The sequence below is a fragment of the Manihot esculenta genome, chromosome 2 (genome assembly GCF_001659605.2).
Source record: "Manihot esculenta cultivar AM560-2 chromosome 2, M.esculenta_v8, whole genome shotgun sequence".
Taxonomy (NCBI): domain Eukaryota; kingdom Viridiplantae; phylum Streptophyta; class Magnoliopsida; order Malpighiales; family Euphorbiaceae; genus Manihot; species Manihot esculenta.
Genome location: NC_035162.2, coordinates 10,741,474 through 10,758,498, shown reverse-complemented (window position 1 = coordinate 10,758,498; position 17,025 = coordinate 10,741,474). Strand labels below are relative to the sequence as shown.

General features: G+C 47.2%; 2 protein-coding genes across 2 annotated transcripts; both read right to left on the bottom strand.

Moving 5' to 3' along the window:
• Positions 1-2,272: 2,272 nt before the first annotated feature.
• LOC122723055 lies at positions 2,273-15,888 on the bottom strand. Its single transcript, XM_043953794.1, has 5 exons — positions 14,953-15,888; positions 14,388-14,566; positions 14,008-14,323; positions 13,867-13,954; positions 2,273-3,846 (listed from the first exon to the last, which is right to left on the bottom strand). The coding sequence occupies exons 1-5, from the start codon at positions 15,886-15,888 to the stop codon at positions 2,273-2,275; spliced, it is 3,093 nt and encodes a 1,030-aa protein (XP_043809729.1).
• A 398-nt stretch (positions 15,889-16,286) lies between these two features.
• Positions 16,287-16,862, bottom strand: LOC110608809. The gene has a single exon (XM_021748102.1). It carries the CDS (start codon positions 16,860-16,862, stop codon positions 16,287-16,289), a length of 576 nt encoding a protein of 191 aa, XP_021603794.1.
• Between the last annotated feature and the right edge of the window lie 163 nt (positions 16,863-17,025).

Genomic DNA, 17,025 nt, shown 5'->3' with positions numbered 1-17,025 from the left:
TTTCTTTGTCAAACAGCCCGAGTACGGCTTGATTTTTCCCTTTTCCCCTTTCTTCATCGAGGTCTTCCGGTACTTCGGAATAACTCCCAGGATGTTGGTCCCCAACTCCATTCTGTTTATGTGTTCTTTTGAGTCCATCGGCTTGAGTTGGGGTTTCACCCCTACGGCTTGCCTATTTTCTACCTTTTTCCGTCTGGTCCGGGCTGTCCAGGGTTTTTACTACTTTGCCCCCTAAAGAGGGTTATCAATATTCTCGAGTCATGAGGACTCCATCAAAGGCTGGGCTGAGGGGTTCGCCGTGGTGGAGCTAAAAGGAGGCCCTGGGTTGTCCTGGCAAGTGGACCTCCCTGGAGAGAAGTGCCTCCGGGCTGCAACGATCTCCCTCAGCTAACCCTTTTTGAGTAGATCGGCTATCTTAGACTGACTTCTGTTGAAAAGAAGTATGATGTCGAGAAGTGTATGTTTGTATCCAGTCTTCAAGACTGCAGGGACGCGGGTATTTTTTGCTCAGTTATGACCTTATCCTTCCTTTTAATTTTGATTGAGTGTCTATCTTATATGTTTTTGGTTTTTGTTTGTTTGCAGCTTCCAGATTCCTCATGGATAAAATCAAGCCTCCCAAGAACTTTGTCCTGTCTCGGGAGAGCATGAGAGCTGCTCTAGACGCTTTCAGTGATACGACTTGGGAAGTTGCTGAGCTCATCTCGCCCAGGTCGGTGGGCCGATCCATGCATCCTGCCTCGGTTTCTTCCCGTGCCCCTAGGCCAAGCTCCAAGGGTTCCCGCTCTGGGATTCCTAGGTCTTCTGGCCGTGGCCGGTCCAATTCTTCTCCCCGACCTCCCGTGGCCTCTAAATCCAGGCCGGGCTCAATTCCAGCTTCTAAGGAGCCCGTAATTGAGGAGTCAGCCGAGGACGTACAGCCTATGCGGACCGAGGTCGTCTCCACTTCTGAGGGTGCTGCTAGTGAGACCCTCGAGGACGTCCTAGCTGCTGGTGTTGTCCCTCGGAGTAGTACTGAGGTCATTTTTGCCGAGGGAGGGGCTTTTGAGGGCAGAGGTGAAGTTGTCTTGGCAAGTGAGGGCGTCCTGGAGGCTGGGGTCGAGGTCGTCCCTGTGGACAAGGGCGCCTTTAAAGACGGAGCCGAGTCCAAGTCTATTCCTGCTGCTCTTCATGCTAAGGCTATTGGTAAGTGAGCTCTGCCTGTGGAGATCCTTCCCGCTGCTCCGGCCTCAAAGAGAGCTCGTTTACTCGACCAGCTGCCCCTGCACTTCCCTCTTTAGAAAAAGGAAAAGCGCCAGTGGGGCTTCTGACCTCGTGCCCCTCGAGTCAGGGAGCTCGGATTACTGGTGTCTTTTATGCTCAGTTGTCTTCTTATTAGTTTTCTATGTACTAGACTTTGATTCGAGCTGGGAGTTCGTCTCTTTGGCCTTGTTTACCTTTGTTGACTGTTTTTCTTTTGTGGGCCTCCCTATGTGGGCCCTTGCCTGCATGGTTTGTTTGATTCTCTATTTTATTGAGTTTTGCCTTGTTTGTGAGCTCGTCCCTTTGGGAGCTTATGAGCTCGGCTTCGAGCTTTTGCTTTTCTAATTGTTTAAAATTTACATTTGAGGTCGGACTTCTGTCATTATTTTTGCGTTGAGTAAAATTGAGGCTGTAGTCTTGTCCGTACGCTTGTATTTTTTCTTCGCTCCTGTCTTTTTAGGTGGGGAGAAGTTTATGGCCTTTATTTTGGCTTGTTTTTCGTTTGACTTTTCTGAGCTCTGTTTTGTATTGCTTAGCTCGGTGTTCAGCTCTTTGTAGATCTGATTCGCTTCTTCTTGGTTGTTTGGGCTTGCTGGGGATCTGATCTCATCTGCCCCCTCTAGATGATTCATTTTTTGAGACCAGTCACCTACCTCACTAAGGGCTTCTCTTTTGTGCCTGTCTTCTTTCCTTTTTAAGGAGCGTAGGACAAGTCATGGCAAACAACACAATTTTGATAATGATATTTGTTTTATTCGCATTTTTTCGAAGTACAACTGTTCTCATTACATTTGGTAGGACTCTAAGGAAAGTAACTTTTCAAATGTTGGATATTCCAAGCATGAGGTTTAGGGTTTCCTTGCATGTCTTCAATTCGATATACACCTGGCTTGACCATTTTGATTATTCTGAAAGGGCCCTCCCAAGTCGGTGCAAGCTTTCCTACTGCAGCTCTCTTCCCCGTAGCTTCCAAATTTCTCAGCGCCAGGTCTCCTACTTTTAGGCTCCTTGCCCTGACTTTTTGATTGTATTAGCGCGCTGCCTTTTGTTGGTATGCAGCAGTGCGAACTTGGGCTCCTTCTCTAACTTCTGCTAAGGCGTCCAGATTGCATTTCAGCTTATCGTCATTGGTGTCCTCGCTATTGAACTGAACTCGATGCGTAGGGACTTGTAGCTCGATGGAAACTACAGCTTCGGTGCCGAACGCAAGCGCAAATGGTGTTTCTCTGGTTGGCGTTTTGGGTGTAGTTCTGAGTGCCCATAGGATACTGTTGAACTCGTCTGCCCAATTTTTCTTTGCTCCATCCAGTCGCTTCTTCAATCCTCGGAGGATAGCTCGATTCGTAACCTCCGTCTGGCCATTGGTTTGAGGATGGGCTACCGAGGAGAACTTGTGCCAGATGCCCATATTTCTAGTGAACTCCTTAAAGGTTCTGCCGTCGAACTGCTTGCCATTGTCTGATATAAGTACCCTGGGTATCCCAAATCTGCAGATGATGTTGCTCCAGATGAAATCTACCATTTTCCTTGCTGTGATAGTGGGAATAGCCTCAGCTTCGGGCCACTTTGAGAAATATTCCACAGCTACTACTATAAATTTTTTCTGGCCCGTGGTCTTGGGAAAAGGTCCCAGGATGTGTATGCCCCACTGTGAGAACGGCCACGGGCTGGATATGCTGGATTGGGGTATGGCTGGAATATTAAGGGCATTGGCAAATCTTTGGCATACGTCACATCTCCCAACGAACTCCCCAGCCTCCCGTTTGACAGTGGGCCAGTAGTATCCCTGCTTGAAGATTTTGTTTGCCAACGTTCCTGCTCCCTCATGGGCTCCACAGATTCCTTGATGTATTTCTTTCATCACCCTTGTTGCTTCTTCCGGGCCCACACATCGGAGCCATGGGCAAGACTTCCCCCTCCTGTACAAGGTTCCTCTTACTACTTGGTAGTTGGCTGCCCGGTCTGTAATTTTTCTTGCCTCGGCTTTGTCCTCAGGGAGTTTTCCCCTCTCTAAATATTCTAGGTATGGGGTCATCCAGTTCTGTCCTTCTTCGATCTCCATCACGGAGTCTGCTTTATCGAAGACAGGAGTGCTGATGTGCTCTATGTATACCTCATTTGGGAGTTGCTCCAGTTCTTCCTTGGACAATCGACTGAGCAGGTCTGCCTCTTCATTTTCTTCTCGGGGTATTCTTTGGTACCTTACCATGATCCCTTGACTGTCGAGCTCAGCCTCTATGGCCTTTACCTTCGCCAAGTAGTTTTGCATGGCAAGGTCTCTTACTTGATATGCCCCTGTTATCTGGTTGATCACTAACTGGGAGTCGGTATTTATTTCGAGGTCGGTCACCCCTATTTCCATTGCAATCAACATCTCATTTATTAGGGCCTCGTATTCTGCTATATTTTTGGAAGCACTGAACTCTAAGCATAGGGCGTAACAAACCTTGAACCCTTTAGGTCCTATCAGCACTATTCTCGCGCCGCTGCCCCCGGAGCTGGATGCTCCATCCACATACAACTTCCAGCTGAACTCTTGTGAGGATTGCCTTCCCCTTTCTCCTTCTATTGCTCCTGAGGGTATCTTATTAAGTTCTGCTTGTTCTTCGTTGAAAGAACATTTTGCTATGAAGTCAGCGAGGGCTTTGTAATACCCGGCTAGACTCCGGTATTGGAATCCCTACCGTCCGGTGGGATCTCGAACGTCGGAAATCTCTAGAAGGGTAAGAACATGTTTTATAAAATGTTTTCATGTTTTAATGGTTTTAAGTATGAAATTGAATGAGTTTTTACAAGAAAAGTCCTTGGAGGAAAACCCAGGTTCGGCCGCCAAAAGTCAAGTTCGGCCGCCGAACATGCATGCGTTTTGGAGGCACGTTAGGCCCCCGAAAGCATGAGTGAGGGAAGTCCAGGTTCGGCCGCCGAAAGTCAAGTTCGGCCGCCGAACATTTGCATGGATGCGGAGGCACATTCGGCCCCCGAACGTGGTCTGGCCAGCCACTATAAAAGGGTCCCTTAGCCGAAAACGGGCGAGCTTTTTCCCCATTTTCGGCCAAGGTGAGCTTTCCGCCGTCCCTCACCCATTTTTGATGTTCTTCCTCTAAATCTTTCAAGATTTTCACTTGTTTTCCCTTGGTTTTGAAGATTTAAGCTTTTGAAACAAGTTTTGGAGCTTTGGGAACTCAGGAGCTCATTTTCGTGGATCTCCAAGTTTAGGTCGTCTCCCTCTCGATCTTCAAGAGGTAAGAGCCGATCTTAAGCTCCTTATGTGTTTTAAGTAAGTTTTATGCAAGATCTATGGGTAGAAATGCATGTTAGGTTATATGTTGAGTTTATGGGTTTTGATGCTTTGATGAACAATGTAGCTTGTTTATGTGTTGTTGGAAGTGTTGTAGATGGGGTATATGATAGCTTGAGACCCCTAGGTGTAATGTATGTGAGGTATGCATGTTTTAGAACTAGTTTTTACATGATTTGAGCTTGGGAGGCAAAATGTGCATAGAGGAGCTGAGTTTCTGCCCTTCGGGAGAAGCTCAGGTTCGGCCGCCGAAGTGACTTTCGGCCGCCGAACCCTCTTTTGTGGAGGCAGCATTCGGCTGCCGAAGTTGCCCCCGAAAAGAGACTTTCGTCTCTGTCTGGGACTTTCGGCCGCCGAAGGTGCCGCCGAAAGTGCCCGACTTTCGGATCTGTCCAGGACTTTCGGCCGCCGAAGGTGCCGCCGAAAGTGCCCTGTTCAGCCAATTCATGCATATTTCTATGTGATATTTTACTGATGTTTTAGGGGGTTTTTGGGGAGTATTTTAGAGTCATGTTTATGTATGATTGGTCCCTCATTGGAGTCCACCCGTGTAGGTTCGGACCCGAGGAACCGAGGACCTCAGCAGTGAGATAGCTGCTTCAGAGTCTGTAGAGCTTCAGCCAAGAGGTGAGTGGAATGAACCTTAAGTTTTTAAATAAATGAAATATAACTTTTTGGAGCATGTTCATGCATCATATATGCCATGTGATATCTTAGGTTGTTTGCATTAGTATTCACGAATATGTTGCATTGCATAATATGATGTGGATGCGGATTGGCTATTGGATGATCCTCTAGTCCTCCTATGGTATGATATGATGATGATGATACGGTATGGATTGCCAGTGAGGCCCATTCTACGCCCCTGGACTATGTTAAGAGAAAGACCAGTGAGGCCCATTCTACGCCCCTGGCATATTGGAATGTTATGTTATGTTATGTATGTAAGAGAAAGACCAGTGAGGCCCATTCTACGCCCCTGGCACGACTGGACTATGTTGAGGACTATAGGTGACAATACCATCCTTATGTGATATGTTTGTGATATGTTGCATTTCATGGAAGCATGAACTATTTAATATATGTTTTCTCTATTCTGCTCACTGGGCTTTATAGCTCACCCCTCTCCCTTAACCCCAGATGTGCAGGTACAGGGTAGACCAGGAGGTTAGCCAGAGTATGAAGTGATGTTATGTAATAGTTAGATTGTGGACATGAAGATTGTATATGATGTAATGTAAAAGTGTTTTAAGTTATGTTATGTAATTTGAATATTGAGGATAGAGTTGTGCTTGACCAATACAGATTGTTAATCCCACTTGTATGTACATGGTCTTTATGATATGAGGTTATGTTTCAACCAAGCTTATGTATGATGAGTTACCCCATTGGAGCATTTTATGAGGGCTCCAGTGGAGGTTTATGATATGTTTATGTTTATGTACAGGTTGAGCTTGGTTGTTATATGAAAATGTTTACAGGTTTATGAGTTTTGTTGATCATGTATGGGATTTACAGGTTTACAGGATTTATGTCAGGCTTGCTACGGTTCCCGGCGGCCTTATACCGATCTGGATCCTAGCGCCGGTAACGGTCCGGATTTTCGGATCGTTACAGAATGGTATCAGAGCCCTAGGTTCATATGATCGGACCTAGAGTGTCGGGCTCATAGCTGTCATAGAAGGTCAAGCACAATAGGAAAGGTCATGTCCACTAGGATAGGATGTGGAGTCCTGTCTTACATGATGATGTGATATGCCATGATTATATGCATGTGCATAAATGATATGCTATGCTATGTGATGTTTATGATGAGGGTTCATGTGTACCCACATGAACCATATGATGCTGATGTTTGTGCGATGTGTGGTTTTTCAGAAGACAAGATGAGAGGAACTCGTCGATCTGCAAGATTGACTGGAGTGCCACCTGAGGATGAGGGCATGAGCGCCCGTCCTCCAGCATTGCCTAGGGCAATGTCTAGCAGGTCCAACAGGGACCGAGCAATGAGAGACCCTAGAAGGTCTCTGGATCTGAGTAGGAGCAGATCAGTCAGAGGGACAGTTCAGGGAGGAGCGTCAGAGGATATGGGGGATGATATGGACGTAGAACAGAGGAGGGATGGCAGTTTGGGAGTCAATATGTCAGAGGAAGGTATGGGAGAATCCCAAGGAGGCACTCAGGCCTCGGGATTTGTTCAGCCACCCCACTACCCACATTTCTCACAGAATCCCGGGTATTCGATAGGAGGCACGTCGGATTACCCTAGTTTTAGCCCTTACCCCACACAGATGCCATACCCACCATACTACCCACCATACCCACAGTATCCTATGTATCCACCACCACCCTATCACCCAAATCCAGAAAACCCTACCACAGAAAATGTTGCACCTCCTCCACCACCTACAGAACCAGCAGCCCCAGTTACTCAACCTCCTAACCCTAGCTCATCCAGAGGGAGCAAGGTCAAGATGACCGACTACATGAAGCTGGGTGCTCCTCAATATGATAATGGTGATGACCCATTTATGTATCTGGAAAGGGTCAAAATGATAACAGACGAGATAGGGGCGGATGACAGTAGAGCCATTCAGATGGCTGGGTTCACCCTAAAATGCAAGAAGGCCCGTGAGTGGTTCAAGAACTACATCAAACCGAGGGTGGACAGTCTTCCATGGGAGGATTTCGCAAATGAGTTTGCAGGATGGGCTTTCCCTGATAGTTCAAGGGAATTGAAGATAATAGAATTCGAGCAGTTGAGGCAGACTGATGACATGAGTGTAGACGAATATACCGACAGGTTTATGGAGTTGCTGCCATTTGCAGGGCAAGACCTTAGCACAGACCAGAAGAAGTCGAGGAGGTATATCATGAAGCTCCATCCCAGGTATTCCTCCTTGGTACAGTCAGCAGATAGAGAGAGTTTTCACACCATAGTCGATATGGCTAGGAGAATGGAGGCTAGTGCTATCATCGAGGGAAAAGTCAAGCAGTCAGTGGCACAGCCTTCCGGTTCCAAAACCCCAGGTAGGGGAAACGTGGATCCTTCTTCCTTAGGTTCAGGCAGTAAGAGGTGGAGCAGTACCACCAAGAAGCAGAAGAAGAACAAGTTCTGGAGTAAGATCAAGTCAGGTCTGGGATTTGGAGGTGGCTCGAGCTCAGGTGCAGACAATGTAGCATGTGTGAAGTGTGGTAAGCCACACAGGGGAGTGTGCCTCTATGGGTCCAGAGCCTGCTTCAGATGTGGGCAAGAGGGACATATGGCTCGGGATTGTCCTAGAGCAGCTGTTATGGCACAGTCCCAGCAGACAGGTTCAGGCAGTGTAGCTCAGCCAGTAGCTCCAGCACCAACTCAAGCCAGTGGCAGAGGTAGAGGGAGAGGAGCAGCCTCTTCTTCAGCGGGTTTCAGAGGTGAAGGTCCGTCAGCTCCAGCGAGGATCTTCACAATGACACAGCAAGAGGCGAACACATCCAACACCGTGGTGGCAGGTAATCTCATCATTGGTTGTTCTGATGTGTATGCATTGATGGACCCTGGTGCATCTCATTCTTTCATCGCTCCGAGAGCCGTGCTGAGGTTAGGGTTGATGGTCTCTGAGTTAGAGTGTCCCCTCTGGGTCAGTGGACCCAAGTGTGACCCGTCAGTGGCAGAGTCAGTCTGCCAATGTAGTCCAGTTTTTGTGGAGGGAAGATGCATGTCCGCCGACCTTGTGGTTCTAGAGTTGACTGATTTTGACGTCATTCTAGGGATGGACTGGTTATCTACCCATGGTGCTACCTTGGACTGCAGGGACAAGGTAGTTAAGTTCAGATGTCAGGATGGGTCAGAAGTCGTCTTCAGAGGAGACAAAAGGGGTACACCTAGAGGTATGATATCGGCCCTACAGGCTCGTAGGCTGCTCAGGAGGGGTTGTCAGGGTTTTCTAGCTCACGTGAGAGAGCTAGACAGTCAGGTTAGAGAGCCCGCCTCAGTGCCAGTGGTCAGAGAGTTCTTAGACGTGTTCCCAGACGAGCTTCCAAGTTTACCACCTGCTAGGGAGATAGAGTTCGAGATAGAGTTAATGCCTGGAACGAGACCGATCTCTATCCCTCCCTACAGGATGGCCCCAGCTGAGTTGAAAGAGTTGAAAGAACAGTTGCAAGATCTAGTAGACAAGGGCTTCATCCGACCGAGTACCTCACCTTGGGGTGCTCCAGTACTTTTTGTAAAGAAGAAGGATGGATCCCTTAGACTTTGTATCGACTACAGACAGTTGAACAAAGTCACTACTAAGAATAAGTACCCATTGCCAAGGATCGATGATCTATTCGACCAGCTAGCAGGAGCGGGTTGTTTCTCCAAAATAGATCTGAGATCAGGGTACCATCAGCTGAGGATAAGGGAAGAGGACGTACCGAAGACAGCTTTCAGGACCAGATATGGGCATTTTGAGTTCCTTGTGATGCCGTTCGGGTTAACTAACGCCCCTGCAGCATTCATGGACCTCATGAACAGAGTGTTTAGCCAGTACCTGGATCACTTCGTTATTGTCTTCATAGACGATATCTTGGTGTATTCCAGGAATGCAGAGGAGCATGCCCATCATCTGAGGATGGTTCTACAGACCTTGAGGGAACATGGCTTGTATGCCAAGTTCTCCAAGTGTGAGTTCTGGCTAAGGAGCATTTCGTTCTTGGGGCATGTAGTGTCAGAGAATGGGATTGAGGTGGACCCCAAGAAGACAGAAACTGTGGCTAACTGGCCTAGACCCACTTCAGTAACAGAGATCAGGAGTTTCTTGGGTTTGGCAGGTTACTACAGGAGGTTCGTTCAGGACTTCTCAAAGATAGCAGCTCCTCTAACCAGATTGACCAGGAAGAATCAGAAGTTTCTGTGGACCGACCAGTGCGAGGAGAGTTTTGAAGAGCTTAAGAAGAGGTTGACTTCAGCACCAGTTTTAGCTCTGCCATCCAGTGATGAGGACTTTACAGTCTTTTGTGATGCGTCCCGTGTGGGACTGGGTTGTGTGCTTATGCAGAATGAGAGGGTGATCGCTTATGCTTCTAGGCAACTAAAGAAGCATGAGTTGAATTACCCCACACATGACCTTGAGATGGCAGCAGTAATCTTTGCACTCAAGATGTGGAGGCACTACCTCTATGGGGTTAAATGTGAGATCTTCACAGATCATAAAAGCCTGCAGTACATCTTGAGTCAGAGGGATTTGAACCTGAGACAGAGGAGATGGGTAGAGCTGCTGAGTGACTATGATTGCAAGATTCAGTATCATCCGGGTAAGGCGAATGTCGTGGCAGATGCCCTAAGTCGGAAGTCACTAGGCAGTCTATCCCACATCACGGCAGAGAGGAGACCAGTGGTGAAGGAATTTTACAAGCTCATGAATGAAGGTCTACAGTTAGAGTTGTCTGGTACAGGTGCTTTGATTGCACAGATGAGAGTGACACCCGTGTTTTTGGAGCAGGTGGCTCAGAAACAGCATGAGGACCCGGAGTTAGTAAAGATTGCCAGGACTGTTCAGTCGGGCAAAGACAGCGAGTTCAGATTCGACAACAAGGGGATCCTCCGCTATGGGAACAGATTATGTGTACCAGATGACATAGGGCTAAAGGGAGACATTATGAGAGAGGCTCATAGTGCAAGATACAGCATTCACCCCGGAGCCACCAAGATGTATCAGGATTTGAAGAAGGTTTATTGGTGGCCAGCGATGAAGAAAGAAGTGGCACAGTTTGTGTCCGCCTGCGAAGTATGTCAGAGGGTGAAGCTGGAACATCAGAAGCCGGCTGGAATGCTTAACCCACTACCTATTCCAGAGTGGAAATGGGAGAATATAGCTATGGACTTCGTAGTGGGGTTACCGGCGACGTCCAACAGATTGGACTCCATATGGGTAATTGTGGACAGACTCACCAAATCTGCTCACTTCATCCCTGTCAGGAGTGGCTATTCTGTGGACAAGTTGGCGCAGGTATATGTAGATGAGATAGTCAGACTGCATGGGGTTCCTGTTTCAATAGTGTCAGATAGAGGGCCCCAGTTCACCTCCAGGTTTTGGCGGAGTCTGCAGGATGCCATGGGTACCAGGTTGGATTTCAGTACTGCCTTCCATCCACAGACGGACGGACAGTCAGAAAGGACCATCCAGACCATAGAGGATATGCTCAGAATGTGTGTGCTGGACTTTGGCGGTTCTTGGAGGCAGCATCTACCTTTGGTGGAGTTTGCCTACAATAACAGCCATCATGCTAGCATCGGGATGGCTCCATATGAAGCTTTGTATGGAAGGAAGTGCAGGTCCCCTGTTTGCTGGGAGGAAGTTGGAGAGAAGGCTTTAGCAGGGCCTGAGTTAGTTGAGATCACCAGCAGGGTGGTACCCATCATCAGGGAGAGAATCAAGACTGCTGCAAGCAGACAGAAGAGTTATGCAGACGTCCGCAGGAGACAGTTAGAGTTTCAGGAGGGGGATCTGGTATTGCTTAAGGTGTCTCCAATGAAAGGAGTGGTTCGCTTTGGGAAGAAAGGTAAGCTGGCCCCACGGTACATTGGACCCTTTGAAATCTTGCAAAAGATTGGGAATGTGTCGTACAAGCTGGACTTACCTGCTACTATGGCGAGAATCCATCCGGTTTTCCATGTTTCCATGTTAAGAAAGTTCGTGTCAGATCCGGGCAAGGTTCTTAATGAGCCTGATGTGGAGATCCAAGAGGATCTCACCTATGTTGAGCAGCCAGTACGGATCCTAGACACCCAGATCAGAAAGCTAAGAAACAAGGAAATCCTAATGGTGAAAGTCCTTTGGAACCACCACAATATGGAAGAATGTACTTGGGAGACACGGGAGTCCATGCTCCAGCAATATCCCCATCTCTTTTAAGGTTAGATCTTTATGTGTTTATGTATGTATGTTATGTTGATTGCTATGCATGTACTAGTTGAGGAACATTCGGGGACGAATGTTCTTAAGGGGGGGAGAATGTAATACCCGGCTAGACTCCGGTATTGGAATCCCTACCGTCCGGTGGGATCTCGAACGTCGGAAATCTCTAGAAGGGTAAGAATATGTTTTATAAAATGTTTTCATGTTTTAATGGTTTTAAGTATGAAATTGAATGAGTTTTTACAAGAAAAGTCCTTGGAGGAAAACCCAGGTTCGGCCGCCGAAAGTCAAGTTCGGCCGCCGAACATGCATGCGTTTTGGAGGCACGTTAGGCCCCCGAAAGCATGAGTGAGGGAAGTCCAGGTTCGGCCGCCGAAAGTCAAGTTCGGCCGCCGAACATTTGCATGGATGCGGAGGCACATTCGGCCCCCGAACGTGGTCTGGCCAGCCACTATAAAAGGGTCCCTTAGCCGAAAACGGGCGAGCTTTTTCCCCATTTTCGGCCAAGGTGAGCTTTCCGCCGTCCCTCACCCATTTTTGATGTTCTTCCTCTAAATCTTTCAAGATTTTCACTTGTTTTCCCTTGGTTTTGAAGATTTAAGCTTTTGAAACAAGTTTTGGAGCTTTGGGAACTCAGGAGCTCATTTTCGTGGATCTCCAAGTTTAGGTCGTCTCCCTCTCGATCTTCAAGAGGTAAGAGCCGATCTTAAGCTCCTTATGTGTTTTAAGTAAGTTTTATGCAAGATCTATGGGTAGAAATGCATGTTAGGTTATATGTTGAGTTTATGGGTTTTGATGCTTTGATGAACAATGTAGCTTGTTTATGTGTTGTTGGAAGTGTTGTAGATGGGGTATATGATAGCTTGAGACCCCTAGGTGTAATGTATGTGAGGTATGCATGTTTTAGAACTAGTTTTTACATGATTTGAGCTTGGGAGGCAAAATGTGCATAGAGGAGCTGAGTTTCTGCCCTTCGGGAGAAGCTCAGGTTCGGCCGCCGAAGTGACTTTCGGCCGCCGAACCCTCTTTTGTGGAGGCAGCATTCGGCTGCCGAAGTTGCCCCCGAAAAGAGACTTTCGTCTCTGTCTGGGACTTTCGGCCGCCGAAGGTGCCGCCGAAAGTGCCCGACTTTCGGATCTGTCCAGGACTTTCGGCCGCCGAAGGTGCCGCCGAAAGTGCCCTGTTCAGCCAATTCATGCATATTTCTATGTGATATTTTACTGATGTTTTAGGGGGTTTTGGGGGAGTATTTTAGAGTCATGTTTATGTATGATTGGTCCCTCATTGGAGTCCACCCGTGTAGGTTCGGACCCGAGGAACCGAGGACCTCAGCAGTGAGATAGCTGCTTCAGAGTCTGTAGAGCTTCAGCCAAGAGGTGAGTGGAATGAACCTTAAGTTTTTAAATAAATGAAATATAACTTTTTGGAGCATGTTCATGCATCATATATGCCATGTGATATCTTAGGTTGTTTGCATTAGTATTCACGAATATGTTGCATTGCATAATATGATGTGGATGCGGATTGGCTATTGGATGATCCTCTAGTCCTCCTATGGTATGATATGATGATGATGATACGGTATGGATTGCCAGTGAGGCCCATTCTACGCCCCTGGACTATGTTAAGAGAAAGACCAGTGAGGCCCATTCTACGCCCCTGGCATATTGGAATGTTATGTTATGTTATGTATGTAAGAGAAAGACCAGTGAGGCCCATTCTACGCCCCTGGCACGACTGGACTATGTTGAGGACTATAGGTGACAATACCATCCTTATGTGATATGTTTGTGATATGTTGCATTTCATGGAAGCATGAACTATTTAATATATGTTTTCTCTATTCTGCTCACTGGGCTTTATAGCTCACCCCTCTCCCTTAACCCCAGATGTGCAGGTACAGGGTAGACCAGGAGGTTAGCCAGAGTATGAAGTGATGTTATGTAATAGTTAGACTGTGGACATGAAGATTGTATATGATGTAATGTAAAAGTGTTTTAAGTTATGTTATGTAATTTGAATATTGAGGATAGAGTTGTGCTTGACCAATACAGATTGTTAATCCCACTTGTATGTACATGGTCTTTATGATATGAGGTTATGTTTCAACCAAGCTTATGTATGATGAGTTACCCCATTGGAGCATTTTATGAGGGCTCCAGTGGAGGTTTATGATATGTTTATGTTTATGTACAGGTTGAGCTTGGTTGTTATATGAAAATGTTTACAGGTTTATGAGTTTTGTTGATCATGTATGGGATTTACAGGTTTACAGGATTTATGTCAGGCTTACTACGGTTCCCGGCGGCCTTATGCCGATCTGGATCCTAGCGCCGGTAACGGTCCGGATTTTCGGGTCGTTACAGGCTTGAGCTTTGATGGTGGTTCGAGGTCGGTACTCTAGGCAGTAAGGGCTAATCTCGATGGACCATGCAAGCATCCGACCTGACGTTTCTGGTCTGTGGAGGATTTTTTGAGGGGTTGGTCCATCATCACTATTCCTTGATGGCTCTCTAGGTATACCCTGAATTTTCTGACTGCCAATAACAAAGCATATGCTATTTTTTCAATATTCAAGTATCTTACCTCGGCATCTTTGAGTACTTTGCTGACGTAAAATACTGGCTTCTGCTCTCTTCCTTCTACTCTCACCAGTACGGCGCTGATGGCTTGTTTTGAGGCTGATAAGTAGATAAGAAGTTCTTCCCCTTCCAGTGGGCTATTGAGTACATGCGGTAAACTGAGGTAGATTTTGAGCTCCTTAAAAGCTTTTTGACAATCCTCAGTCCATTCGAAATTTGGAACTTTTCTCAACTTCTTGAAGAATGGTAGGCACATTTCTGCCGATCTTGCCATAAAACGGTTAAGCGCCACTACCCTTCCGGTGAGTCTTTGAACATCCCTTACACAGGTCGGTTCAGACATCTTCAATATGGCTTATACTTTTTTCGGATTAGGCTCAATACCTTTTCCACTGACCATGTAACCCAAGAATTTTTGACCCCTGATGAAGAAAGCGCATTTTGCTGGGTTCAGCCTCATTCTGTATTGTTCTAGTACTCCGAATACTTCCTTCAGGTTTATCAAGTGTTGTTGAAAGGTCGGACTCTTTACCACCATATCGTCGACATATACTTCGACATTCCTACCAATTTGGCCTTTAAAAATTTTATTCATCAGCCTCTGGTACGTCGCCCCAGCATTCTTCAGCCCAAAAGGCATGTCCTTGTAACAGTAAGTCCCATCTTCTGTTATGAACGAGGTCTTTTCCTCATCTGACCTGTCCATTGGAATTTGGTGGTAACCAGACATTGGATCTAGAGACGACATGTAATCAAAATCGGCCATAGAATCGACCATTTTATTAATATCAGGGAGGGGGTAACAGTCTTTGGGGCATGCCTAGTTCAGGTCAGTAAAATCTATACACATCTGATACTTGCCATTGGCTTTTTTTACTAGTACAGGATTGGCTAACCATTGTGGGTACATTACTTCTCTGATGAATTCGGCCTCTTCCAGCTTTTGTACCTCCTCCCTGGTGGCTTGCTGCTTTTCTCTCCCTATTACTCTCTTCTTTTGCTTCACCGGTTTGGCCTCGGGAGACACGTTCAATTTGTGCGTCATCACCTTGGGGTCTATCCATGGCATGTCGGATGGCTTCCAAGCGAAGCTTGAGGCGTGAGCTCGGATCAGGGCCATTGCTTCGGTTTTCTGCTCTTTGCTTAGACCGGCATTGAAACTGAAGACCTTGTCTGTTTCTGTCTCTGCCAAGGGGAAGGTTTCCAGTTCTCCTACTGGTTCCGTTCTGGCCTCTCTTTTCTCATCTCGGACTTCCATCACTTCTGAGTCGAACTTCCCTTCTGCCAAGCTTGGATCCGCTACAGTGGCCATGTACACTGCCCTGGCTTTTTCCTGGCGTCCCCGTACTACTCCTACCCTCGCTTCTGTTGGGAACTTCATGGTTAGATACCTGATGCTGGTTACTACCTCAAAATCATACAGCACGAGCCTTCCCAGTATTGCGTTGTAGCTTAGAGGGAGCTTCACCACTAAGAATACTGCATAGTGGGTCCGGGTTGAGGGCGCCTCTCCTGGGGTCAGGGCCAACTTCACTTTTCCTTCCACAGGTACCGGGGCCCCTCCAATCCCTTTCACCGGGGCTTGATCTCGCACCATCTGTTCCTCTGGTATATCAATCTGCTGGAAGACCCTGTAAGGCAGTAAGTTTACTTTGCTTCCGTCATCTACCAAGATCTTTCGAACGCGGAAGTTGTGAACAACAGCTTCAATAACGAGGGCATTATCATGAGGCATTTGAATGCCGTGGGCATCTTCTTGAGAGAAAGAAATGACTATTGGAGAATGTTGTTCTACTTGCATGACTTCGTTGCTACTGCCTTCCCCATCTCGGCCCCTCTTTCTCCCTCTCCTGCTCATCCGACCTCCTGTACCCCCCACGATCATGTTAATGGTCCCGCTGGAGCCGTCGTTAACAGGACCTGCCCCCAGCCTTTGAGGCCTCTCCACTGTGGGGTTTTGCTAAGGTCTTTCTCCTTCCGGTTTCTTTACAAAGTTTCATAGATGCCCCCTTTTTATCAGCCTTTCAATCTCGTTAATTAGCTGGTAGCAATCATTGGTGTCGTGACCATGGGTGCGGTGAAATTGACAATATTTGTCAGGATCTCTTCGGCTCGCTTTCGCTCTCTTCCGCTCTTAAGGGCTTGGGCTATTGGAGGAATTCTTTGTCTTGCATAGCCACAAGCACCTCGGCTCTGGACGCGTTGAGAGGTGTTATTGCCTCTGGGATCCGATATAGTGATGGTCTCTACTCCCTACAGATTGGATTGGCTAAAATAAGAATATCAAGCCTCGTGCCCCCTGCTTTGCCTTCTCTCATATTTATCCAACCTCCTTTCTTCCAAGGCCTTTCCCTTGTCTGCTGTCTCCCTTGCAAACCTACTAGTGGTCAAGGCGTCATCCTGCCTTATGTATTTTTCTGCTCTCTTTATCAACTCTGCCAATGAAGTCAGCGGCTTTCTGCACAAGGAGCCAAAAAATTCTGGGGAGGTGGTCCCCTTCTGCATCTCCTCTACAGCCCTGTTTTCATCCAGCTCGGGAATCTGTAGGGCCTCCGTATTAAAACGCGCGACATATTCTCGCAGGGACTCGTTCCTCCTTTGCTTGACAGTTTTCAGATAACTAGTTTTCCTATCGGCCGGTACTCCCGCGATGAACCTGCTGATAAAGGTGCTAGCTAGGTCACCAAAACTTCTAATACTCCCTGCCTCCAGACTATTAAACCAAGCTCTTGCTGCGCCTGTAAGCATAGTAGGGAATAGCTTGCACATCAAGGCATCCGATAAGGTCTGCAACTCCATAAAAGTTTTGTAGCTGAGGATGTGTTCCCTCGGGTTTCCTGCCCCATCGTACGCCGCCATCGGTGGCATCATGAATTTTTTAGGAATGGTTTCTTGCTGAATCCATCCCAAGAAAGGTGACAACGTGGGCAAGAGAGCCTGGTTATGGTCCTTCGCTCCCAGCTCTGCCAATAATTATTCCTTCATTCTTTGTAACTTCTGGTCTACGTCTTCTTCCTCTTGC

Bases quoted from the DNA above. Each gene is read 5' to 3' on its own strand.
- LOC122723055 (XM_043953794.1), bottom strand. From the start codon at position 15,888: ATGATCGTGGGGGGTACAGGAGGTCGGATGAGCAGGAGAGGGAGAAAG. The intron at 14,567-14,952 runs GTACAAAAGCTG...CCAAATTGGTAG, and splicing joins AGCAAGCCACCAGGGAGGAG to GAATGTCGAAGTATATGTCG. The intron at 13,955-14,007 runs GTAAGATACTTG...ATTGGCAGTCAG, and splicing joins AAGTACTCAAAGATGCCGAG to AAAATTCAGGGTATACCTAG.
- LOC110608809 (XM_021748102.1), bottom strand. From the start codon at position 16,862: ATGGCGGCGTACGATGGGGCAGGAAACCCGAGGGAACACATCCTCAGC.